At 41.6% G+C, this 26,899-nt stretch overlaps 1 protein-coding gene across 1 annotated transcript in view; it reads left to right on the top strand.

The window, feature by feature from the left end:
* The window catches only part of ANKRD31 (ankyrin repeat domain 31), a 190,901-nt gene that overhangs the window by 144,283 nt on the left and 19,719 nt on the right, over nucleotides 1–26,899 (top strand). Inside the window, exons 21-23 of the mRNA XM_072606361.1 lie at nucleotides 781–1,822; nucleotides 8,642–8,782; nucleotides 25,596–25,698. Coding sequence (XP_072462462.1) covers nucleotides 781–1,822; nucleotides 8,642–8,782; nucleotides 25,596–25,698 — 1,286 coding nt within the window. The remainder of the gene's footprint in view (nucleotides 1–780; nucleotides 1,823–8,641; nucleotides 8,783–25,595; nucleotides 25,699–26,899) is intronic.

Below are 26,899 nucleotides of genomic sequence, written 5' to 3'. Positions count from 1 at the left end.
TGGGTGTGGGAGGAGGGAGGAAGAAGTGACAAGCACTGTTATGGATATGCTGAGTTTGAAATGCTGTGAGAGCATCAGGGTCCCCTGTTTTCCTGCAATAGGAACTGGTTTTCCCTAAAAAAGTAACAAAACTGTCCCTTAGGTTTAATTGACCCCTGCCTTTGATGAAGCTTCCTAGTCCCTTAAGGATATAAAAAGTAGCACCGCCGTGAAATAGGAGACCCTCCATCTTATCAGTTTTATCAAGACCGTGTGAGTCCATCTACCTTGCCCTGCTGACCAGATGTGTTTCCCTGTTGAGATGAGGAGGGTCATGTCCAGAAAAGCTAAGTGTTACTGTATCTTTGTTGTATGTTTGTGCTATGTTTGGGCAAAATAAGCCTTCTTTTGGTCATTATTTAATGACTTACAAGGGCCTTGTTTTGTCTCAACATCAAATATGAACTAAAAGAATCTTGGTGTCTGACGTTAGGCCCATCTCTAACAGATGTCTTTGGGACATACAAATGGAGACGCCTAGCAAGCTGTCTGTGTTACATGGTGACCCTGGGCAAGTCACTTAACCCTGTTTGCCTCAGTTTCCTCGTCTGTCAAATGAGCCAGAGAAGGAAATGCAGTATCTTTACAAGAAAACCCCAAATGAGGTCATGAAGAGTTGAACACATTTGGAAAAGGACTGAAAATATTCATTGGAAACAGAAGAGCATTTGTTTTGTGCGTAGGATGTTATTGTGTTGTTGTTTTAAAGAAGCTTTGCATTTTTCCTTTTCCTTTCTGTAGGGCTTCCGTGGAGTCTTTCAAACAAGGGGCACTGAGAGAACAACTGGCTAACTTAGCCACTCGACAAAAGAGCCTTTTAATGGTGGCGCAGAAGCAGAAGAAGTTAAGTCAGAAAATACAAAATTACAAGAACATAAGAAACAGGTCTGATCTAGGTGTGAGGGGAGAGTCTCCTGATTCAAGGGATTACAGTGAAAATGAGGAGGGCAGCTACCCTAACCCTGTGGAAAGAACAGGGCAGCCTGATTCGGTTTCTGTTCCTATGGGGTCCCCTGCCAGTCCCCCGAGGGGAAGTGGTCAGAAAACACATTGTTCTGCTGAAAGTAGGCAGGAGGATAACCAAAATCTGGACAGCTGTATGAGTGAGAGTGGGGTACATGAAAAAGCAACTGAGAAGGAATGGTTTTCTTTTAATGAACTGATCTCTCAAGGAAGACCTGGAGATCCCACATTAGAGAGGGCATCAAAAAGCGGTTGTGCCCACAGCAGCGAAAGGGTGAGATTCCCTCCCCAGCCAGCAACTTCCAGGGCTCCAGCAGAATATTTACAAGATGGAAGTTACTCTGCAGTAATTACAGCCAAAGGAAGCAAATCTCTAAATCCCCCTGCAATAACTGGAACTTTAAGTGTTTTAGAGACCACGAGTCCAACTGTCAGAAGTAATACCCATCAGCCGGGCAGTGTTTGTCAGCCGACTCTTACCAGTTGTCTTTTACCAGCAAACATGGCCAAGAAAACAGTTTCTCAGGAACCACCCAGGGCAGCATCAGAATCACTCGTGCAATCTTTTCTTATTCATCAAGCAAATACACGAGTAGACCATGGACTTAGGATGAAACCAAATCCTACAGAGTCAAGAGCAATTGGTGCACTTACTGATAACAGTCAAGTTAATTTCTCCTCAGAATCTGCCAATCAGAATAATAAACAGGAACCTTTAAACCACAGAGCAGAGATGAAAATGAAAAAAGCCCAGATCAAAGAACTGATTTCCCTGGGAAGAATTAAACCAGGAAACGATGTTTTGGAATTCAAAATGCAGGTACTGTTGTGGGTTTAATCTCTAAGACGATGTCTACATTGGAAAATTAACGTAGTCACACATCATCTTTTTTAGGCCGGTAGGGTACCATGGTTCTATAACTGAATAGATGTCACAGCATTCTTGGATGCTTAGTTACTGTGGTTTCCACCCATTATATCAAGAACTGAATTATCCTTTGGAGCACTTTGAGTCTACCTCTTCTAAATGAAAAATCATTCTGGGACATCATTTACTTGTCTATTATTTACTCTTAGAGTAAGGGTTTGGAACGATGTGACTGGCATTCATATAAGTGTTTTTAAGGTTTACAGTAGGCTTGATATACATTATCTCATTTGATCTTTTCCTTGCAACAACTAGAGGTAGATGCTATTTTACAAATGAGGAAACTGAAGTCAGTGTAGTGTGATTTGCCCGTAGTCACATAGCTAGTCATATCCAAAAGAGGATTTAAACAGAGGTCTTCCTGACTCCAGGTCCAGCCCTCAATTATTCTTTGTCTGCAAGTCCTTCTTCCTACTTTGGAACTAGCTGTGTGCCATCCAGCTAAATGGCACAGTGAATTGAGCTTTGGGTCTGGACCTTGTTCAGATCCAGACTCAGATACTTATATTAGTTATGTGACCCTGGGCAAGTCACTTGTTCATTTTTTTCATTTGTGTCTGACTTTTCTTGACCCCATTAGGTGTTTTCTTGGTAAAGGTACTGGAGCAGTTTGCTATTTCCTTCTCCAGCTCATTTGACAGAAGAGGAAGCCAAGGCAAACAAGATGAAGTGATTTTCCCAGGGTCACATAGCTAAAAAATGTCTGCGGCTGGATTTGAACTCAGGAAGATAAGCCTTCCTGACGCCAGGCCTGGCCCTCCATCCACTGTGTCACCGAGCTGCACCTTTTTTTGCCTCGGTTTCATCAAATGTCACATGGGGAATAATAATAGTGCCTGCCTGCCAGGGTTATTGTGAGGATAAAACGAGATAATATTCATAAAGCACTTAGCGCAGTGCCTAGCGCACAGTAGGCACTTAGTTATAGTAGGTGCTTAATAAATGCTTGTTCCTTCCCTTTGCCCCTCCTCCTAGAAAAGAAGGGAAAAAAGCCTCCTTGTTTCTTTTCCTCTTTGTCCTCTGCATTCCAAAACTACTTACTGTTGAACCTTATTTAATTGTGTTTCTTATCTTTCAATATTTTTGTCTTGTTACCCCAACTGGCTTGTAAACTCTTTGGATACAGTGACCTCTCATGTTTTTCGTTAACTTCGCTAAAAACTAGCCTAGTGGTCTTTTACAAATAGTAGGAATTTAAGAAATGGTTTTGATTCCTTTGTACAGCCAGACTTCTGACTGGCTCTAATGGAAAGCTTGAGCCACCATTACAGAAAACCTTGTAGATTCATAGATTTAGAGCTACAAAGATCCTTACAGGTCACTGAGTCCAATTCCCTCATTTTAGAGAGAGGGGCTGGTGCCTAAAAGGAGTTGCCCAAAGTCACACAGGCAGGTAGGGGATTAGGTTGCATTGCTTCAGAAACCCATGAAAGTCTTGACTAGGTAGCTTTTCAGCAATCACCTTACTCATAGTCAGTCCATAAGTATTTATTAAGCACCTACTATATGCCAGGCATTGTGCTAAGGCAAAAGCAAGTTTCTGCCCTTGAGGAACTCACAATGTAATGAGATTGTGAAATCATAAATCCAGTAGTGGTTTCCTGAATTGTCTTTGGTCCTGAATATCCCCTTCAACAGGGCTCCAGGAGAGAACTGTTCATTTATATTATAGGGGGAAGGATTTCAGTGAAGCAAAAACAGTGCATTTAGATTGTCTTTGGTCATGGAGATTTGGAAAATACCAATTTACCACTGAATAGTATCATAGAGGTCTGGGAGGGTTCATGCATCTTCCAAAAGATGTCTTACTTAAAACCAAAGAGCAGTTTGGGTATTGGAAGCATCTGTGAATACAATATTTTTTATACATATAAAGACAAAGCCAGGTTAAGGGAAGAAAAAACTTTTATTAGAAATGTGGCCAAAGGATCTACTCTCTTCCAACAATCAAATTTTGAGAGCTTTCCTTTGAATTCAGTATAATCTTAGTTGCAGAAATATTGCCTCAGAAATGAGATTCGCGAGGTTAATGTCTCCTATGTTGATGTGCCAGGTTTTCTGTGTGTGACATATGCAGAGATACATAGAAATCCAAGAGTTTTGTATTTAAAAAAAGTAAGAGCTCTTATAGAACTTGAATTATCAGAACATAAGTTTCTGCATTTGTGAAAAGAAAAGTTTGGACTGAATTATCCTTAGCATCTCCTCCAATTTAAATACTATGGACCATGTAGCTATCCATGGTAACTAGTGATGGGGCTTCCTGTTTGAAGAAGATTTAGAACCATGGAGTCATAATCTGTGAAGGTGGGGTCTAGGCTGGAAGGTACTTCAGAGAGTGTCCAGTCTAACTGTTTCTTTTTACAGATGAGAAAACCGTGGCCCAGGAATCATCCTGGTAGTAAAAATTAGAGGTGAGATCTGAACCTAGATCCTTTGATTCCAGAGCCTGTGCTCTTTCCACTTGCATCACATTTAGTGGAAATGGGAAACAGAGCAAGTCCATGGAATTCATTTGCCTGAGGTAAACACATTTGGAGGACGAGTCAGAAATACCAAGGACAGTCATTCAGTCAAGAAACATTTATTTAGTGCCTACTATGTGTCTGCACTGTGCTAAGCACTAGGGATACAATGAAAGGTAAAAGACAGCCCTTGCCCAAATTCTAATGGGGGAGACAACAAGGAAGCAAACGTGTAGGAACATGCTGTGTACAGGATAAATAAGAAAGAGTTAAGAGAGGATAGACATCAGAAATAAGAAGAGTTGGGAAAGGCTTCTTGTGGAAGGTGAGATTTTCATTGGGACTTGAAGGAAACCAGGAGGTGGAGATGAGGAAAAGAAGAATTCCAGGCACGGAGAGCAGCCAATCAGTAAACATTTATTAGGCACCTGCTATGTGCCAGGAATTGTATGAAGTGCTGGGTATACAAAAAGAGGCTAAAGACAGTCCCTTCCCCCAAGGAGCTGACAATCTAATGGGAGAGACAACATACAAATATGTAGAAATCAAGCTATATATCAGATAAATGAGAAATGACTAACAAAAGGAAAACACTCTAGTTAAAAGGGGTTAGGGAATGCCTCTAGTAAAAGGTAGGATTTTAATTGGTACATAAAGGAAACCAAGGTCAGTAGGCTGCTCAGAGGCAGGAGATGAGTGTTCCAGACAGGCAGAAAAAAAGGTCTGGAGGGTCTTGTTAGTGAAACAGCCAGAAGGCCAGTACCACTGGATAGAAGAGTTCATAGAAGGGTATAAGATATAAGAAGGCTGGAAAAATGGGGAGAGGATTGGGTTTTGAAGAACTTTGAATGCCAAGTAGAGAATTTTGTATTTGACCCTGAAGGTGTAGCCCTTGAAGTTTATTGAGTATGGGGGTAACATGGTTGGACCTTTACTTTAGAAAAATCACTTTTGTGGCTGAAAAGAGGAGGCATTGGGGTGGGGAGAGATTTGAGGCAGGGCAGGTCCACTAGCAGGACCTTGTAATGGTCCAGGCAGGACGTGGTGAGGGCCTGCACCAGGGTGGTGGCAGCATCAGGAGAAAGAAGAGGCAGTATTGCAGACACATCGCAAAAGTGAAATTGACAGCTCTTAGGAAAAGATTGGATATGGGAGGTAAGATATAGTGAGGAATCCAGGATGACTCCTAGGTTGTGAGCCTGAGGACCTGGGAGAGTGGTGTTATCATCCACAGTAACGGGAATGGTTGGAGGGGAAGAAGATAATGAGTTCTGTTTTTGGACATTTTAAGTTTAAGACATCTACTGGACTTTCAGTTTGGAATGTCTGAAAGGCAATTAGAGATGCAGCAAAGAGTTTGGATTGGATCATCAGCATGGAGAGGGTAATTAAATCCGTGGGAGCTGATGAAATCACCAAGTGAAGTAGTACAGAAGGAGAAGAGAAGAGGGGCCTGGGACAGAACCCTGAGGGACATGTATCGTTAGAGGATGTAATCTGGAGGAAAATTCAGCAAAGGAGACAGAGAAAGAGTGGTCAGAGAGGTAGGAGGAGAACCAGGAGTGAATTGGAATGGGGGAGCTGAGGAAGCTCAGAGGCACAAAAGATGATCTGACTAAAGGGATAGTTGTGCCCAGAGAGGAGATAGCCTATCCTAGAGTTTCTGGGCCTTGCTCCTGGGGGAACTAACAGAAAAGGGGCCCCTGGAAGAGGTGACCCATAGAAATGGGAGCCTGGAAGATTACCTAGGGCAGGTCACACCACATGGTAGCCCAGGCAGTGAAAGTACCATGTTGTGAAGTTCAGAGACTGCTGTCCCCTATCACAGTGAGGACAGGCATGCCCCCCACATCGGCACTCTTGGGCAAAACTCTATTCATTCCAGGTTTGGGCAAGAAGGTTGATCTCAGTGTCAATACAGTCAGCCTACAAATTCACATGTACCCAAAAGTATGGTGAGTGCAACAAATTAGAAATTTTGTCTAGCATAATGACCAGTTGTTCACCTTTAATTCCTAAAATCTGGACCTCATCTCCCACTGTATTCCTTGAATTTGTTTGTACTTTTGGTTTTGGCCAGACTTCGTCTTTAGACCTCACATCTTCCTTTAGTCCAAACAGTGATCTGGATCAGGAAATCACTTCGGTGTGTCCCTTTCAGGTACAGGAGCTGTGTCCCAGACTGGTGACTTTTGTTCTCCACTTTCACCCAAAATCTTTGCCAGAAAATCTGAAATATCTCCATGGCTTCTCTCATCTGTAAAGAATCATAGAATCACAGGTTTAGAGCCGGAAGAGACCTTCGAGTCGCCTAATCTAGCTCATTGGCTTTATGGATAAAGAGACTGGGTTCTAAGAAAAGCAGCGGTGGCAGGACTTGGACCTAGTCCTTTGACTACAAATCCATTGATGTTTCACTGTAGCAGGACTTCAGTCATGGCTTCAGTCAGTGCCATGAAGCCAGGCAACTTCAGCCTCTTCTGAGGAGCATCTCAGTCAGCCTAAGTGAGGCCACTGTGAGAAAAAGACTTATATTCTGAAGATAATTGACGTCACAACTCAGGCTGTGCTATCTGGCAACCAGTCAATCAGAAAGGTCTAGAAATCTGCATTTTGAGTAAGCCCAGTGTCTGTCTCCTGCCCAGGACATATCCCAAGGCTAAACTAGAATGGAGGCAGAAGCAGTCCAACATTCAACAGAAACATCTTTTGATGTCAAGATTCTCTCTCCCCTTGTCACATTTTCCTGTAGTACCATTGCTTTTTCACATTTGGTTAACTGCTGTAGGAGCTGCAGGGCTCTTTTTAGATGTGGCACTTCTGTCCTTTTTCTACAAATAGCAATATTAATATATATATGTATATATGTATATATGTATGTGTGTGTGTGTGTGTGTGTGTGTGTGTTTTGAAAGAGGCAGTAGTGGTAGATTAGATTGAGTGCCTTAGAGTTGGAAAGACCAAGGCTCAAGTCCCTTTTCTGATATTGATGGTGTGACCTTAGGCAAGTTACTTGACTTCTCATTGCCCCAGGCAAATGTGTGTTTCAGTGGAAAAAAGTAAATCCTCTTAAGTCAGAAAACCAGCATTCAAATCCCACTTCTGATGCATACTATTTGTAGGCAAGGAATTTAATCTCTGACACTCGCTTTCCTCATCTGTAAAATGTAAAATGAGAAGATTTGACTAGAATGGTGGCTTTTGATTTCCTTTCCAACTCTAATTTATGTTTCAGTGACAGAATAGGTGCCTAACTATATTGGTAGAGAGAGTTTCCTCCCTTGGGAGTTCTGATTGCCAGTGAAATTAGTATGAATATATACACAAAGGATGTTGTTGAAGTAAAGTTTTGTTTTCCACATGCCTCGCCTTTGTGTGTTAATATTTTTAGGTTTTGATAATTCTCATTGGAACTCAAAGTGACTTTTGTTTATCTAGGTGGTTTCCTATGTATTGCGTAAGTCAAAAAGTATTTTTAAGCACCTATTATGCGCTGGGTGCTGTGCTAAGCACTGGGGATACAAAAAAAGTCCCTGAAGGAACTCAGTCTAACTGGAGAGACAGCATATGCAGACAGCTATGTGACTTTACGTTGGTTTGTCCTACTAAGAGATTGGTGAAATTTCAGTTTCAGGTTAGACTTGGGTACAAGTTAGGTTTTAGGAAAAAGGCAAGGGAAGTGCTGAAGGAGATCCCTGGGAATAATAGGAATTAGCTCTAAGTTAAAAGGAACTTAATAGTAAATGACAAGCTCAGCTGGGTGGTGAAGTGGACAGAGCACTGGACGTGGAATCAGGAAGATTTGTCTTTCCTGAGTTTAAATCTGGTCTCAGACACTTACTAGCTGTGTGGCCCTGGGCAAGTCATTTAATCCTGTTTGCCTCAGTTTCCCCATCTGTAATATGAGCTGAAGAATGGCAAACCACTCTAGTATCTTTGGCAAGAAAACCCCAAATGGGGTCGCAAACTGAAAATGATTGAACAAAAAAATGTAACGAAAACCTATGTCATCCTCCCTCATTTGAGGTAATTTGGTATTACTGTCTTAAAACCAACTTATTTATAGGATGAGTGCTGATTATGAAACTTACAGATTTTTTTTAAGTTCCATCAGATTAGCTGTAGTAATTCAAATTTTGGCTTAAATTATCTACAGTAACTTGAATTTTGTTGAAATTTTCCTAATGCTGCTTATGCTTAAAGGAAAACCTTAATCTTTTCTCTTTTTTCAAAATTTTCATTTTAGGATGCCACCTACAAAGCCAGTATCTTGTTGAATGGTAAAATCAAGGCAAAAAATGGTGAGATTTATCAAAATCCAGTCACCTGGATCAAGGCACTTTTAGGAAGTAACATCTCTGTAACCTGGAAGTATGTGTGGAATAAGGTGAGTCCATAGATCATCCTGTTTTCCTCCTACTTTAATATTCATAAGAAAAAAGTCTCTCTTAATGAAGGTAGGATTTTTCAGTAGAACAGGTTTCTCCCAAAAGTAGAGTGGAGATGCCAATAAATCTGGAAGTGTGAATGAGCAGCCTGATAGAGTTAGTCTGTCCTGTAGATCTTGGATAGGCATTGCAAATGCAGAAAGAGCTTGATCCAAATGAAAAATCACATTTCAGAAATTATCCCTTTTAGTGATCTCAGACTACTTCTTGTCCTCCAAACATACTTTAAAAAACAAACAAACACAAAACCATCTGCCTGGGATTCTCGATGGCTCTGAATCATGGAACACTATGCTTTTAGATCTCAGGAGAATCAAGATTGAACATGACCTAAAGGACGGTGGATTGTAAGTGAGTGTAAGTGAACTTCATTAGATTCCTGAGGATGCAGTGTGTACAGAGAAATGGCATGAAAGAAAACATTGAGGGCATACCAGAAAAAAATGAGTTGGTCATACAGGGATAGCTAAAATATTATTGTATTAAACTATTGCAAAATATGAAAAGGCTCAGAGGGAGGCCTTCAGCATGTTTGTATGTCCTTTATGCAGGATTTATGGAAGGGCCCTCAGAAGATAGGAGGGGGCCCTTTAAGCGCTGAGGGGAAGAAGTGCTGACACAGAACAGGACATCCATTGAAGCACTGATGAAGTAGGAAGTGTGGAGAAGTAAGGGGGGAGTAAATGGGGCAGGGTGAAAGGAATGAGTTCAGTGAGTGCCAACGAGACATCCAGGTGGAGAGGGCCAGAAGACGATAGATGTTTCAGGACTGGTGCTCAGGAGAATGGGTAGGGCCAGCTATGGAGGCCTAGGAGTCAATTTCCTCTGAATGCTCATTGAATCCTTGGGAGCTGATGAGATCAACAAAGGAGAGAGTAGAGAGAGGAGTGGAGCCTTCGTGGAAACCCATGGTTCATGGAGGGAAAATGAGGATGACCTGGTGAAGGAGACTGAGAGGAATGGTCAGATAGGTAGGAGGAGAGCCAGGCGAGAGCAGTTATCATAGAAGCCAAAGGAGGAGCGAATATCCAAAAGAAGGGTGATGAAGGGAGGTCAGGTAGGATGAGGACTAAGGAAGACCATTCAGTGTCATTCACTGGTTACCGGCACATTTTCTCTTCTCAGGGAAGAAACAGTAACAAGTGGGAAAGTGGGGAAGGAGCAACTGAAAGTGGAGGAAAATCCAGTTCAACACTGTGCTGGGAGATAGCAACACAAAGACAAAAATAAAAAATTCCCTGCCCCCGAGGAGCTTACGTTCTCCTGGGAGAACAGCATGTCATAAATACAAAATATATAGAAATACAAATATATACATTGGAGGCAGAGAGAGAAAACTGAAAGGGAAATCTGGAAAGGCCTTTCACAACTGAGCTGAGCCTTGAATGGAAGAAAGTATTCCAAGAGGTAGATGTGAAGAGGCCCTGGAGAAGAGTCTGCAAAAAGGAGATGGAAAGTCTTGTGTGAGGAACAACCACTTGGGCTGTTCATGTAAAGCATGTGAGGAGGCAGTTCAGATCAGTCTGGAAAGATGGACCCTAGCTGTACTGTGAAGGGTTGTGCTTTATTTTAGAGGCAGTAGGAAACCACTAAAGATTTCATGTGCTGGAGGGTGACATGATCAGACCTCTGCTGTGGGAATTTCAGCTTGGTAGCTGTGGAGCATGGACTGGAGACAGAGAGACTGACTAGGAGGCTGTTGTAGTGAAGGGACTGAACTGAGGCAGGGGGAAGGGGAGAGATGGGAGAATCAACAAGAACTGGCAACAGATTGGTGTTGGGGCAGGTGAGGGAAAATGAAAAGTTGAGAATAACTCTGAAGTGGTAAAACTAGGGGAATAAAATTATGGGGACTCCCTTGATGTGGGCAGCTAGGTGGCACAGTGGGTAGAGTACTGGGCCTGGAGTTCAGATCTGGCCTCTGACATTTCCTAGCTGCATGACCCTGGGCAAGTCACTTCACCCTCTTTGCCTCAGTTTCCTCATCTGTAAAATGAGCTAGAGAAGGAAATGGCAAACTCTCCATGATCTTTGTCAAGAAAACTCTAAATGGGTCATGAAGAGCCTGACTGAAATGATTGAACAACAACGACGCCATTGAGAAAAATGCAGAAGTTAGAGAGAGAGGAGCATTTGTTCTGTTATTCAGCAATGAGACAGTTTTGCTTTAGGCCAGTCCATCATATGCAAAATGTTTTTTCTCACATTCTTTTACTTCTAAGTGCTTTTTGCAAATACTATTTCATCTGGGAAATATTTCCAGTCTTAGCAAAAAAAAAAAATTCTTTTTTTTTTTTTGTTTCTAAATGAATTTTTAAAAGAAAATCCCTAAATTCCATTTGAGGATTGACTTTGAAATGTAAGAGATGTAAATAAAAGTAAACACCGTTCCCTTCCCTTCCCTCCACTCTCTCCTCCTAAATGCGGAAAGCTTGTAAGGGCCGCCTTCTGCAGTTTGAAGTGGTCATGACTTACACTTGATTCACATGGTCAAAGATTTCCATAATTGGTTTGAGGCAGCTGATTGCAATTAATTTTCCATAGGTTTGATAATTTGTTTAAAAAAAAAAAGGAATGGGGTAAATCAAAAGAAGGTGTTTAAGTAGCTCACTCTAACTTAGGTCCTAATGAGCAGAGGCCCGTATCAGGGAAACAACTGTGTGACTACCTCTTTATCAAAATTTAAAGGTCCCATAGATGCATGTTGTATTTTAAAATTCTTTTTTAATGTATATTAGCACATTAGGGGTAGTGAAATCTTTACTGCTAATACTCCATAATAATGATTGAGATGACTCTGCAAGTCACTTTGGAAAAACATCAGCCAATGAATCAGTTCCCTTCTGGCCTTGGGAATCATTTTGGTGGCTGTTAGCCAAGCAGCTCAATTTGGGGGTGATGGAGTAGGGAAAGAAGAAGGGATACATAGCTACCTTGACGTAGAAGGCCCCCCCACCTCTTCTCTTACCTCAGAGGATATCTGATCTGATCTTCATTTTACAGATGAGGATTTAGTTAAAGTGAGGGAATGCGTGTATATGAAATGACGAATGCTGGATTGCCCAAATCACACTGGCAGAGAGAATTTGAGCGCAGGTCGTCTGACTCCTACTCCAGTTCTTTCCCTGCATTCCTCAGAAGCTCCTGGAGAGGCTGCCCTGATTCCAAAACAGCCCTGGAATTTATGCTTTCAGTGATACTAGGAAAATAGCAGGAGCCTTGGGAGAGAGGGTCACTACCATACAGAATGGTAGTAGGTGGTAGAGTGGATAGAAAACTCTTCTGGAGTTCAAATCCTGCCACGGACACTTAATAGCTGTTTGACTCTGGGCAAGTCAGTTTCCTCATCTATAAAATGAGCTGGAGAAGGAAATGGCAACTCATTCTGGTATCTACGTCAAGAAAAACCCAAGTGAGATCACAGAGAGTTGAGCACAACTGAATAACAACATACACAGGAGAAAAACTGACCTTGTACTGAGTGAGCATTTAACAAATGTTTGTTGAGTCAAATTGACTAGAGCAAGAGCACACACAACTGTTGTCAATGGATTTCCCCTACCCCAAACACCCCTGGCCTCATCTTAACTTAATATTAGGAAAACCAGAGCCCCTTGAGTCAACCCTGACTTTCCTCATGATCAGGCAGATAGATAAGAGTGGCCAAAGAGGTAGCGTAAGGTACAAATCCTGTGAACCCAGCCCTGAAGCTGTGCCCTGTATTGTGTGGCACATGCATGAGCCAGAGCTTGGGCTGGATTCAGACCCAGTTTGCCAGGTGCCTGCTTAAGAGACCAAGTCATATGCAGATGTGCACTGCTGCCATCTTGCTTCTGACTACAGCTGGATTGAGTCAAGTTAACCACTGGGTTGAAACAGGTGCTACTCTACTGAAACAGTTCTATCTTAAAGAGAAGAAAAAGAAAAAGCAGTGACTTTTTTTGTTCTGCTACTTCTGAAACTCTTTGCAATGTATGGGGAGGTAGCTAGGTGGTGCAGTGGGCAGAGAATTGGCCTTGGCATCAGGAAGACATGAGTTCAGATCCTGTCTCAGACATGTACTGGCTGTGTGATCATGGGCAACTCATTTAACTTCAGTTTTCTCCTGTGTAAAACGATGATTCTGGCAGCATCTACTTGCTAGGGTTGTTTTGAGGATCAAATGAGGTAGCATGTAAATAGCTTTGCAAACCTTAAAGAGCTATATAAATATTAGCTGTCATTATTGTTTGACCCTGCTGATAACTGCCCCTCCCCCTTCTCCTCTTTGTCTACTATATCCAGTAGGAAGAGATATCCGGGTACATTTGCATGGTTTTCCTGTGAGAATTCATGTGACACATTCTTGTAGTTTTCCTAATTTTCTAAACATGACTTTCTGTGTCTCCTTTAGTGGCTCCCTGTACTCTGCTCTTTCCCCGTGGGTATCCCCCAGGTGAGGCTTCTCTCCTTTTTTCTCTCTACACTCATCCATCTCTATTACTTGGTTTTATCACTTCTATGTAAGTGACTCAGATCTATAGCCCATCCTTGGTTTTCCTTTGAGTCCAATATCTACAACTGCAGGCTGGATATCACTATTTGGAAATTTTGTCAACACCTTAAATTAAGCCTATCTAAAACTGAATTCAGGATCTTCCCCCACAGAATCTGTCTTCTTCTCTGATAACACAGTTGTCATTCCAGTAACTCAGGATCCTAACCTTGGAGTCATCTTTGACTCTTTCTTTCCCCTTACCCCACTTCACCCCCACATCTAGTTAGTGGCCAAGTCCTGTTGGTTCTGCGTTGACAATAGATCTCACATCCAGCGTGCCTTTTTAATCCTTATACTTTGACCACCCTGCCTCGGGCCCTCATCTCTTCTTTTCTATACTATTGAAATAACCTTCTAGGGTAAAAGCAACATCTCCTACTAATCTGGTCTCATACACAGCTAGAAATTTACCATTGACCTAAGAAGACTGGAAAGTCCATGCCACATAGACTAGTTTTGCCCTAAAAAAGCAATAAGATTTAATTGAGCCAGAGGACTAAGACTAGAAGGACTGACAGCTCCCCTGGGTAGTCGTTGGGGCATTTCAGGCTTGCTGGACTTCCAACAATTATAAGCATCAACACATCCTGCTGACCAGGGGTACCAGGATGAAGGGAAGTTATACCCAACATTTGTATCAATGAGTCAGTGCTGTGGCTTTGTTGAATTTCCTTTCAGTGCTATTGTTGAATCAATTTTCTTTTGTTAAAAGTTCCTTGTTCTAAAAGTTTAAGTCTGAACCAATGGAGCAGCCCAAGTCTGATCTTCCCCAGACTCCCTCTAACAATCGCTGACTCTTGTTGACTCCATTGTTCACACCATTGCTCCTGTAATCTTCTGCTCTGATGACAACATTCTTTGCCAAACCGATTACTATTAAATATGTAAACTCCTCATTCTGGCATTCATGTGTCTCCATAAGTTGGCCCTAACCTACCTGTCCAGCCTTGTCTCATATTATTCCCATTTACCTGCTCTGTATTATAGCCAAATATAATTAAATAGAACCCTTTGTCATGCTGATTCTGTCTCCTCTGACCCCTTCCTCAAGGTCCAGCTGGCTATACCTTTCATCATGGTTTTCCTACTTTGCCATGTAGTGAGACACAAAAACAAAAATTAGATAGTCCCTCTCCTCTAAGAATATGCACTTTATCAAGGAAAACAACACATGCAGATTTAATTGTCTAGTTTGCCACTGCCTCCACTGTCAGGTGTATTACATTTTACCCCTCCCCAAGATTCTCCATTACCCCTCAGGAGAGGGGTCCATTCTCTCTACTGCTGGCTCCATTCCCCACCAGTGATGTTCCCCTCTAGCACAAGTCCAATTTAATCACTTAATAGATTAGCTTTTACCAAGGAATATTTATTTCAAAACTATCATGAAAACAACTACACACGCATCCCCCCAACCCTCCTACACTACCTCTGTCTCTACGAATGGAGAGGAGAATATGTTCACAGCTTAACTTAGTTTTAAGTCCAAAGACACCTTTGGGCCGGAATCTGCACTCTAGGTTCTCAGGGATTCCCTTCTGGCCTAGCTGCAACCTCCAGCCTAAAATCCTGAATTTATAGAAGTCCTGGTTCAAGTCTGGGTCCAGTAGGGATTCCCACTATCACATCTAAAACTGAAAGGACAAATAAAACAGTAGAATGCTAAGCGGATTTCTCAAGGCCACACTGCCTAAAGTGGGATTGGGAGAGAGGGAAAGGTAGCTAGCTTCATTCATGGTGCTTGTGCTGTGGTTAAACAGGACTTTCCTCATCTCCGGATGCTGCTGAAAGCAGGAAAGAGACTTCCAAACTGGTAGTTTTAAAGACTCAGCCCATTCCAGCTAGGCAGCCCAATAGGCAGCTTCCACCTGCATGGTAGACAAATACAGGATGTCTTCCCAGAAGCAGGTCTCCAGTGTCTCCCCTGTGGGTGTATCCACGTCAGGTGATTTGGGCATTTTCAAAGCGTTACATAAGTAAAGACAAAATATAAATAAGGTAATTGAGGAGAGAGGTAGTAAGAGCTAGGGGGATCAGGAAAAGCCTCCTATAGGAGATGAGTCTGAAGTTGAGCTTTGAAGAAATCTATCTTAGGAAGAGGAGGTAAAAGGGGAGTGTATTCTAGGCCTGGGGGAATAGCCTACGTTGAGGGAATGGTGCGTAACCTCAGTTTCTAGCCTGGAGCATTTTCCATGACTCCTAACTGGCAGAGAGATGACTCAGTGCTACCTACCAAGGAGATGGGCAGAGCCTGGGAGAAAAGAGACATTCTTCATCCTTGCTCAACCAGGAGAGAGGCCCTGATTTTACCCAAGAAGATATTTCCCAAAGTCTCTAGGGAGGCAAGATGGAAATGAGGGACATGTTAAGGCATTGGCTTCCCCTTCTGTGTTCTGCAGGAAAATTTTCTCTTTCTCCTCCTTAGCATTGGTCCCAAAGAGAGTCTCAAGCCTCATAAATCTCCTTCTCAAAGCAGGAATGAAGAGTCTCCGTTTTTCAAAGTTCTTGCATTAACTGCTCCCCTCATGAAGACTCTCGGTGTCGTCATCATTCTCTCAACCAATTAGGAGGATTTTATGCAAAATAATCCAAGTTTAAAACGTAGATTACACAAGGAATAAATGAATAGACCTATTTGGTTGGACTTCACAGGGCATGAAGAAGAGTAATAATGATGATGGCTACCATTTATGCAGCACCTGCTCTGTACCAGGCACTATTCTAAGCACTTTACAATTACTATCTCATTAGATTGTCACAAAGGTACATGCTAGTATTAGCCCCATTTTACAGATGAGGAAACTGAGGCAGGTTAAGTGACTTGCCCAGGGTCACTTAGCTAGGAAATGTTTGAAGCTAGATTTGAACTCAGGTCTTTCTGACTCCCAGCTAGGATCTCTATCCACTGTGTCCCCAAGCTGACAACTGTATAATTGATCTGGGCATATTGTGAAAGATTTTAAAATATCAAATAGAAGAGTTTGCATCTTAACCTAGAATCACTGGAGTTTTTGGAGTATGTGCTTTAAGAATGTCACTTGGCAGCCATGTTGAGGATGAATTAGAGGGGTGAGACTGGAGTCAGGGAACCCAATTAGGAGATTTGCAATAGTCCAGGCAAGATGTGATGAGGCTTTAAACTAATGTGGCAGTCGTATGAGTGGAGTTGAGAGAGAGCAGATGCAAGAGATGTGGAGCCAGGGTAATGTGAGGAAAAGTGGAGAGTCGGGGATGGTACAGAGGTTACCATACTGGATAATTGCAAGGATCATGGTGCCCTTGGTAAATATAGGGAAGTTAGTAAAAGAGAAAGTTTTGAGGAGAAAGACTTCAGTTTTGGACAGTGAGTTTGAGATTCCTATGGAATGTTCAGTCTGAAATATCCAGTCAACCAGTTGGTATTAAAATGTTGAAGTTCAGGAGAAAGACTCGGTGTTGGTATTTAGATATGGAAGTCATCTGCATAGGGATGGTAACTAAACTCATGGTAGCTAATGAATGAGACTGGAGACAGAGAGAGAGAGATAGAGTGGAGAGAAGAGAAGACAAGGAGGGGAGAGGAGGGAGAGAAGGCCCAGAATGGGGGAGGGCAGCGAACAGATAACCCAGTAAAGGACAGCACTCACTCTTCTCAGGTTTCTCACAGAGCATTGTCCAGACCTGTCCATTGCACTGTCCACTCTTCCTTGTGGGATGATGGTTTGTGTGCGCACTGTTTATGTTTATATGTTATATGTATATATATACACACGTATTTATATTATTTTATAAGCAACTTGAGGACAGAGTGTCCACTTCTCTGTGTATCCCAAGTGCCCAGCACGGTGTCTTACCACGTAGCAGGTAATAGATATTTGTTGAACTCAGCTGAAACTTACAGTTGCCAGCATTCACTGTAATCTTGATGCCAGCTCAGCATCATTCTGAGACCTCGCTATCCTAGGCTTCTGCATTGATATATAGAAGTTTCCTTGAGCTTAACCATAGGGTGCAGAACTCAGAAAGCCAGGTTTTTCCTGTGTATAAATCATTGGCCTGTACTAACCTAAGTATGCTAGAGGGCACATTAACTCTTTTGGGTTACTAAAGCTATCCTTTAGCACCCTGTGGTGCTAGCTATGGTCACTAAAGGAGATAGCCCAGCTGGTGTCAATGCACTTCAAATGGAGACTTCAGGAAGTAAATACAGTCATGCTGGGTCAGAGCCCAACTCACCAGCCCTTCAGTGAAGATAATGGGAAGAGCTGGGGAGTGGTTTTGTGGAGCCTGCCTAATATTATCAGGGAACAACTGAATCATGGGCAGAAATAATCCATGCTTTCTGGTTCTTGGTTGTATATAACAGAGCTAGTAAAATTTATTCAGGGTCCTTCTGTCCTTCTACAAAAAAGTCCTAAAGATCTGTGTGTGATTGGATGAATTTCATCCATATCAGATTGATTGAATCTTGAATTCCTAAGATTCCATATCTGGATGGAAGTTGTAAAAGAAGCAGATTCAAGTTTGATGTGAGGAAAAGCTTCCTAATAACTGATGCTATCCAAAAGTGGAATGAGCTGCATTATAAATTAGTGAGATCCCCCTTACTTGAGGTTGTTAAGCAAAAACTAGATAATTAGTTGTTGGATATGTCATAGAAAGGATCCTTTTCTAGGTAGAGATAGGATGAAATGGCCTCTGAAGTCCCTTTCAACTCTACTGTTCTGTGATATAGACCCAAGGCCACCTCAGACTCCTGTATCTATTTCAGTATACATCCAAGGAAAACCGGGGCCTTCTGTATCTTCTGTCCTTGCCAAAGAATGAGTCTTATCTTCTGGAAGTGTCTTCTCTTCAGAGTCTAAAGTGAGGCAAACAAAGCTTCCATTAGTCCTTGCTTCTTCCTGAATGGTACATGCCAGTCTGTTGCATATCTACCATTCTTGCCTCTGTCTAGACTCTGACTCTATGAAACTATGTCCCAAATAAATTTTACATTATATACAAACCCAAAACCCAGATGGATAGCCTTTTTATGTTAAAAGTCAGACAGGGAAGAGAGCCAAGATAGTGAACTAGGAAGAGGTAATATAGCTGAGCTCCTATGTACAAAACTCCTTTAAACAGATCTAGAAGATGCACTGGACCTAATCCTGGCGGGGAAATCCAGAGAAAGTCACAGTGAGTCGATTGTGTAGCCTAGGTCAGCATAGGGAGACAGGAAGTCTGCTGATACTGAGGAGTAGGTTAGGGTAAGAGCACACCTCAGGGAGCCCTTAAATGCCCAGGGAGAAACTGTGCATCAAGGCAAAATGAAGTCCCAGGCCCATACAGGGTACTTCCAGATCCATACTGGGGCATAGTTTCTTGGGGACACTACTCAATTCTGGGTCACAGCTCCAGGGTGGACTGAAAAACAGACCTCCTCATGGGTTAGCATTCTCTGATAGGCCCTGGGCAGTATACTGAGAAAGAAAAAGTTCAGAGGTTAGCAGCAGCAACATCTAGTCCAGCTTGAAAAGTCATAAGCAGGGCAAGAATCCCAGACCAATATGAACCTGCAGAACTTCCTAGATAACTGATAACACTTGAGTCCACAGCATTCTGTTGTTATTTTAGGGTGTAGGGTATGTTCAGGGAAGATTAGTACCTCTGGTGTAAGTGTTGCCAAGCCCTTTTCAGGGCTGTTTTCCACTTTTGGTGTCCACCTGTTACACCTAACTCTCACCTGTGACTCCAAGAAGCTATAGCATGTGTAGTGACCGCACCCCAGTAAACCATTTCAACAGATGGGCTAAACCAGGTTGAGGGTAACCAAGGGATCTCAAACCTGTTGATAAGTTAGAGGGGTGTCTACCCCAGCATACAAAGACTTCCTCTGGTGGAATAGGTGGATGAGAACAGTTTGTTTCAGTGGCCATGAAGGTGGCTCAAGCAGGCACTGTAGAGTGCTCAGAGCTTGGTTAGACATTGAAGATGCCAGGGTCATCCACTGCATCTTGAGCCATCACCAGTTGTCTTGAGTCTGCCCTGCCACTGATGACTCTGGAGGAGAGAGTGAGGTCAGTGACCTCGTGCAACTCTGCCTCACTTAAATCCAGTTTATGTATGAATCAAAAGACATCACCTATACCATATTACCATTTTGCCTATCTCAGAGTGAAGACAGGCAAGCAACAAAATAAACAGGTATGGATACACTAGGAGCTGTAGTCACAATCTTACACACAGGCAGCCTGAGCTATAGGGTTATTTTCTCACCTGAAGCAGCAGGGGAATTTGGCAGCCCTCTGGATATCTGAATAACCTTTTGAGATCTCACTGCTCACTTCCTGGTGTGAGGAAGGGGCTAAAGTGCCCTAAAAATTGCTTACCCAACTCTGGCCTGATTACTGAGGCAGGTGGAGAATCCCACTCTGTGGTCAAAACACACACACAAAAATGTACAAACACATATACACAGATGATTCCACTCATTGTCGGCACATGGAATATGCATCTGACTTAGAAACAACACAAAATTCAGTAGACCTGAAAGATGAACAGCTCTTGTTGCAAGAGAACTCATCAAGTATCACATCTGAATAGCAACCCAGAGTAAAATAATGCTGGCCAACGAAGGCCAGCTTCAGAAGTTGGAGCTGGATACATATTTTTCTGGAGTGGCCACAGGGAAGGGGGAGTGTCATGAAGCTGGTATAGGTTTTACAATCAAAACTATTCTAGTAAGGAAGCTTGTATGCCTGCCAAAAGGAGTGAATAACAGGTTCATGACAATGTGATTGCTACTTGCAGGAAAATGTCATGCCACCATCATCAGTGCCTGTGCTCCCACCATGACAAACCCTGATGAGGTCAAAGAAAAATTTTATGAAGACCTGGAGACCCTTATCATCAATGTGCCAAAAGAAGACAAGCTTATAATTCTGGGTGACTTCAATGCTAGAGTAGACTCAGACTACCAGACTTGGCAGGGAGTCCTAGGACAGAATGGAGCTGGAAACAGCAATAGCCATGGTCATTTACTACTGAAGACTTGTGCATCTCATGACCTTTACATCACCAACACTGTCTTATGTTTACCTAAATGCAATAAAGCTTTGTGGATGCACCCTCTCAGCAAATATTGGCATTTAATGGACTACATGATTGTAAGGAGACAAACAGAATGTGAGTGACGAAGGCAATGTGTGGTACAAAGTGCTGGACTGATCATAGACTTATCCTCTCCAAGCTCAATATTTGCATTCAATAACAGCATCATCCCCAAGGCATAATGACTACCAGAAGAATGAATGTCAACAAAGTAGAACTCTTCTCTGAGCAGGAACAATTTGTTGCTAACTTGGAGGGAAAATTGAGCCAACACACAGTTGGCAACAGTGGAGCAGAAAAGGAGTGAGCAGCTTTCAGAGATTTGATGTTATAGCAATGCATTTGCTCATTTGTATCAGAACACTCGCAAACATCAACTGGTTTGATGAAAATGATGGGAAAATTCAGAAGCTGCTAAATGAAAAATGAGAACTCCAGAGGGTTTACCAGCAGGATAGTTCATCCATCGCTAAGAAAGCAGCATTTAATTACATCGAAAGTAAAGTACAAGCAAAGCTTAGAGAGATGCAGGATTCTTGGCTCAGTAAGAAGGCAAATGAAGTTCAGTTTTATGCTGATAGCAACAATCCAAAGCACTTTTATGATTCCCTGAAAGCTATTTATGGGCCACATATCTATGGTATATCTCAGGTACTCAGTACTGATAGAGCCACACTGATCAGTGATAAGGACATGATCTTAGAGAGACGGGCTGAACGCTTCCATAGTATTCTCTTCAGATCATCATCAATCAATACTGAGGCCATTGACTGTACCTCAAGTTGAAGTCAGTCCTTCCCTAGCTGAAATTCCAACTGAAGAAGAGATTTTGAATGCCATTAGACTCCTTTTGTGTGGTGCTAACTCTATTCCAGCTGAGATTTACAAGGTAGGGAGTCCATTGCTCATACAAAAGCTGACTGAAATATTCCAGGTTATATGGCAAGAAGAAGTATATAAAGACTCAGAAGTGCAGTTTTATTTTGGGGCTTAGTGACTGGAAATGTTTGTTTGGCCAGACAAGGACTCTGGCAAGCTGCTTTAAGGAGCCCTCCTGGCTTTGAAAACCCAGGTGTCAGTGCTTCCCTCTCTGGTAACTATGATCAGACATTTGGAGTCTAACTGTCTGTTGAATTCAGGCAGAGGAAACCATGTCTGTTGACTTTTAATTTCTCTGTATTTTCTTTGAAGTTCAGGGTGCTGACTCCCCTGAATTAGGTGAATAATATATGTGCTTGGTTAAAAGAATGATACATGTGCCTGATTAAAGTGATTGTTAACCCCTCAAAAGCTGCCTTTCCTTTTATGAATGCAGATCTGAGAACCCTGTGATAGTAGACCCCTCTGTATATGTTGGGGTGCTTACTGATACACCAAGACCAAAGTGTTGGTGCATGATTTTCTGTTTGCAGATAATTGTGTACTCAGTGCAGCCTCTGAAGCTGAGGTTCAACATTGTATGGATCAATTCATTGCTGCTTGTGCTAATTTTGACGTAATAAGTAACACCAAGAAAACATGTGTTCCATCAGCCACCACTACACCATCCATATGTGAGACCATCAGTTACAGCAAATGAAGAAGTTTTGAATGCTGTGGATAAGTTCACTTACCTTGGTAGTATACTATTTCCAGGAATATACACATTGATAATGAGGTTGATGCATGCATTGCCAGAGCTACCTCAGTGTTTGGGAGGTTCTGAAGTAAAGTATGGGAGAGAACAGGTATTAGACTATCAAACTAAAGGTCTGCAGAGTTATTGTGCTGACCTTGTTGTATACCTGTGAAACCTGGCTATTATACCATCATACCAGGAAATGGAATCACTTTCATTTGAATTGTCTTAGGAAGATTCTGAAGATCACCTGGCAGGATAAGATGCCAGACCCTGAGGTCCTTTCTCGAGCTAAACTGCCAAGCTTTCAGACCCTGCTTCAGAGAGTGCAACTCTGATGGACTGGCCAGGTTGTTCAAATGCAAAATGTACACTTGCCAAAAAGACTATTTTATGGAGTACTCAGGGTGAGCGTTCACATGATGGTCAAAAGAAGTGATACAAAGGACACTCTCCAGGTCTCTCTTAAGAACTTTGGAATTGATTATGTGACATGGGAAATGCTGGCACAGGACCACTCAGCATGGCATCTCCACATCAGAGAAGGTGCTGTGCTCTATGAGCACAGTAGAATTTAAATGGCTCAGAAGTGCAAGATGGACAGATTTAGAGAATCCACCCTAAATGTTCACACAGACTGTGCCCAACCTATGATAGAGCATTCTAAACTCATATTGATCTGATCAGCCACAGTCAGACACAGTGAAACTTTACTCTAGCTAGCATAGTGATGTCATTTTGTTCCTCTTGGAGAATGAAGGACAGCAACCAACCATTGTTGCTCTGACAAAAACTCAGGTCAGAACTTAGAGATACCTGGAAAACAGCAATCAGACTTTACTCTAGATCAGACCACATTGGGAGCACTGAAAGCTTGCAGGTCTCCAGCCTATCACAGAGATGTTGGAATACTACAACACTAAACATTCTAAGAAACAGCATCAGTACCAAGCCAGATAGATCTCCTTCCAGTAGTGTGTCAGAGGCTAGCCCTGACATCAGATCCAAAGAAGAAGAATGGGCAAGCATAAAAAGAACCCCAACATAAGGAGGGACATTTATTTTGGTAAGAATGCTCAAGAAATAGACACAGAAGTTAACGACTTCAAAACATCTACAAACAAGACCTCAGAGAAAATGCAGATTGGGCACAAATTCAACTAGAAATCCTGGAAGAGATTAAGTAATGATTTTAAAAAGAGACTTGTAAATGTTTTTCTAAATAAAATGAGAGTGCTAGAAGAAAAAACTGGAAAAGAAATGAGAGTTTTGGAAGAAAGAATTTGAAAGGGAATTATTAACTTGGCACAAGAGGTACAAAGCATTGCCCAAGGAACAAACTCCCTGAAAATTGGAAGGAACCAAATATAAGCCAATAATTTCATGAAGCAACAAGACATATTAAAATAAAGTCAAAGGCTAAAAAAAGAAAAAAATGTAAAAAATCTCATATAAAAATAATTACCTAGAAAGCAGATAAAGGAGAAAAAAAAATTAAGAATCACTGGGGTATCCAAACACCATGGCAAAAAATATATATATGTAGACATATTTCAAGAAATCTTAAAATTTCCCAGATCTCTTAAAACTGAAGGGCAGAATAGAAATAGAATCCATGAATTACCTCTTGAAAAAACTCCAAAATGAAAATTCCAAGGAACATCATCAGAACAGCCAAAATTCAGAGTTTTCAGGTCAAAGAAAAAAATATGGCAAGTAGGCAGAAAGAAAGAATCCACTTTAGCAACCACTACTATAAAGTAGCAGAAAACCTGGAATATGTTATTCTAGAAGGCAAACGATATTGACTTGTAGCCAAAAATAACTTTCCCAGAAAAATTGAGGCATAGTGCTACAAGGGGGAAATTGGACTTTTAAATAAAATAGAAGAAATCCATATATTCCTGCTGAAAAGACCAGAGCTGTGTAGCAATTTGGAAATTTAAACACAGTAGTTCAGATGAGAGTGAGATTGAAGTGTCGACTGTTTTCCCTACCCCTCTTTCCTTATTTGTATAAATATCTACTTGTTCTTAATTATGTGAGATAATTTTCCTTAGTCTTTTTTCCCCTTCCAATATATTATTCTTCTACTTACTTCCCATTTTTCTTTTAAGATCATCAAGACATACACAGAGTTGAGTACAGAAATACATTCTATTTAACAGAGAAATAAAAGGAAAAGAGGAGGGGGACTTAGAGAGAGGATAGATTAAGGGAGGAATTAGTTCTAAGCAAAACAAATTCAAGGATGTACAATATATTTAGAACTCTTTTGAGGTGGCAAATAATGGAATCTGAGGCATTGCCCACAAATTGTTGAATGGATAAGCAAGTTACAGTTGGTGTTGTCCTTCATGTTTGAAGAGGACTAGTGACAACATGGGTGACATCTTTACTTGACTTGAATTTTAAGTGAGGCAGAGTTGCACAGAGTGTTTAGCCTCACTCACTGAAGTTCAGTGGCAGGACAAAAGTCAGGACAACTGGCCATGGTCCATGATACAGTAGAAGACTTTGGCATCTTTGATGTGTGAATGAGTTCTCAGGGTGCCATAGCAGTCGTTTCAGCTACCTTCATGGCTGTTGGAACAAATGGTCTCATCCACTCATTATACCTGGGGGGAAGTCTTCATATGTTGTTTAGCCCATCTGCCAAGATGATTTGACTAGGGTGTGGCCACTGTGCATGCTGTAGCTTCTAAGGAGCCACAGGTGAGAGTTGGGTGACTGGTTGGACACCAAAGGTGGATGAACAGCTCTAAAAAGAGGTTGGCAAGCCTGCACACCAAAGGTGCTAGTCCTCCCTGGGCATCCCATTCTATTGTATTGTAAGAAATGATGAAGGAGATGGTTTCAGAGAAACTTGGGGAGACTTGTATAAATTGCTGCAGAGTGAACGGGGCAGAACCAGAACAATTTATGCGAAGATAGCAATAAAGTAAAGGCAAACACCTTTGAAATATTTAGCAACTTCTGTCGGTGTAATGACCAACCACAATTCCAAAAGACTGTATGTCGATATATGTGTTTATTAGGCCCGGCTAATGTAGAAATTTGTTTTAATTGATTATACATGTTTGTAATGTGGTTTGTTTTGTTTAGCTCCCAAGGGTAAGGAGGATTGAAGTGGCAGGAGAATAAGAAAGAGGATTGTGCTGATTGAAAAAATATATGATTTTTTAAAATAATTTAAAAAACAAAATCAGTCAGTAAGCGTTTACTAAGTCCCTGTCATGTGCCAGGCACCGCGCGAAGCACTGGAGTTACAGAGAAAGGCAGAAGATGGTTTCTGCCCTTGAGGAGCTCACAGTCTAATGGAGGATACAACATGCGAACAGCTATGTAGAGAGAAACTGTATACAGGATAGACAAAAAGTAATCGAGAGGAAAGAAAGAATTGCTTAAGTCATATTGCTAATATGGCACCATAGGCATGATTATACTATGTAGGGATTAATTTATGTAAGAGAGGCCTTTTTGCTGCATGTGGAATTTATATTTTGTGCTTAAATATGTACAGGTAACATATCTTGGGAAAGAGCTCTGTAAGTATATTACTGGAGAAGTACCTATAATTGCAGAACCAAATGTAGTGTTACAGGAAAACCAGCCCTGTCTGCCAGGTATGTATATGCCTAATACCTAACTTCCATTTGTAGACTAAATATATTAGACATGCTACCAAAGTCCTCAATTTCAGCTCTAGCCATTTTATGAAAACTTATTGTACTACAGTTTCTTTTCTTGAAAGAATTTGTACTGAAAGTTCTCTCAGTCAAGGATTTTTGACTTTTTTCTGTCATGGACCCCTTTGGCAATCTGATGAAGTTTATGGATCCCATCTCAGAATTATTTAAATTACATTTTAAAAAATTATCTAGTATCTTTTTTCTCCTTCCTACTTTCCTCACCCCCAAACTGGGGAGGAGGAGGAAAAAGCATTTTAACAAATATAGTTAAGCAAAATAAATTCCTATATCAACCACATCCAAAAATAGGTTTCTCATTCTGCATTTTAAGTTCATAATCTCTGTCGTGAAGTGGGTAATGGTGTTCATTATTGGGCCTTCATAGTCATATTGGTTCATTGTGGTGATCAGGGTTCTTAAATTTTATATGTTTTTACAATATGTTGTTATGGTATAAATTGCTTTCCTGCTCACTTTACTCTGCATCAATTCGTGCAATTCTTCTCAGGTTTCTTTGAAATAGTCTCTTAACTTCTTTTAGCACAAGAGTAAAATTGTAACAAAATGCATAAAATACAACACATAGGATTACAGAGGAAACTAATTATACTAAAGTGCAATTGTCAGACTGTTTTAAAGAGAAAAACAGTCCATGTATCCTAAGAGTTTTCACCAAAGATGGGGTGCCTTCAGGATACGCCTCATACTCTACTTCTTAGGGATTAGGATACACACCTGGGACTGAATGTGGGCTCAATCCAGCCCTTGGAGGTCCATTCAGCACCATATGCTGCCCATGGAGTCTCACAACTATAAAAGATTCCAGGCCTCAGTGGTCCAGAGACAGTAGAAGGCATGTTGCCCAAAGAGACTCTCATCAAACCATGAGGAGCCAGGAGCATCATAGAGCTTCTGGAGACTCATATTAGGAGTTGAGTGTTGGTGTTGTGTGGTACAGTATCTTCTGAACAGGCTTCATTCCCATGCATCATGGGAATAGACTACAGGGATGATGTTTAGTGCTAGGTTTATCTAGGCCACAAGAACTGAACACCTACTGTTTACTGAGGGAACTCTGCCTATACCTTTAACTTCCTAATGTTGGGAGTGACTAAACATAGAAACAGATGCCACT

This window comes from Notamacropus eugenii, chromosome 4 (assembly GCF_028372415.1).
Source record: "Notamacropus eugenii isolate mMacEug1 chromosome 4, mMacEug1.pri_v2, whole genome shotgun sequence".
NCBI classification, from domain to species: Eukaryota; Metazoa; Chordata; class Mammalia; order Diprotodontia; family Macropodidae; genus Notamacropus; species Notamacropus eugenii.
This window is presented reverse-complemented; position numbering and strand designations above follow the sequence as displayed.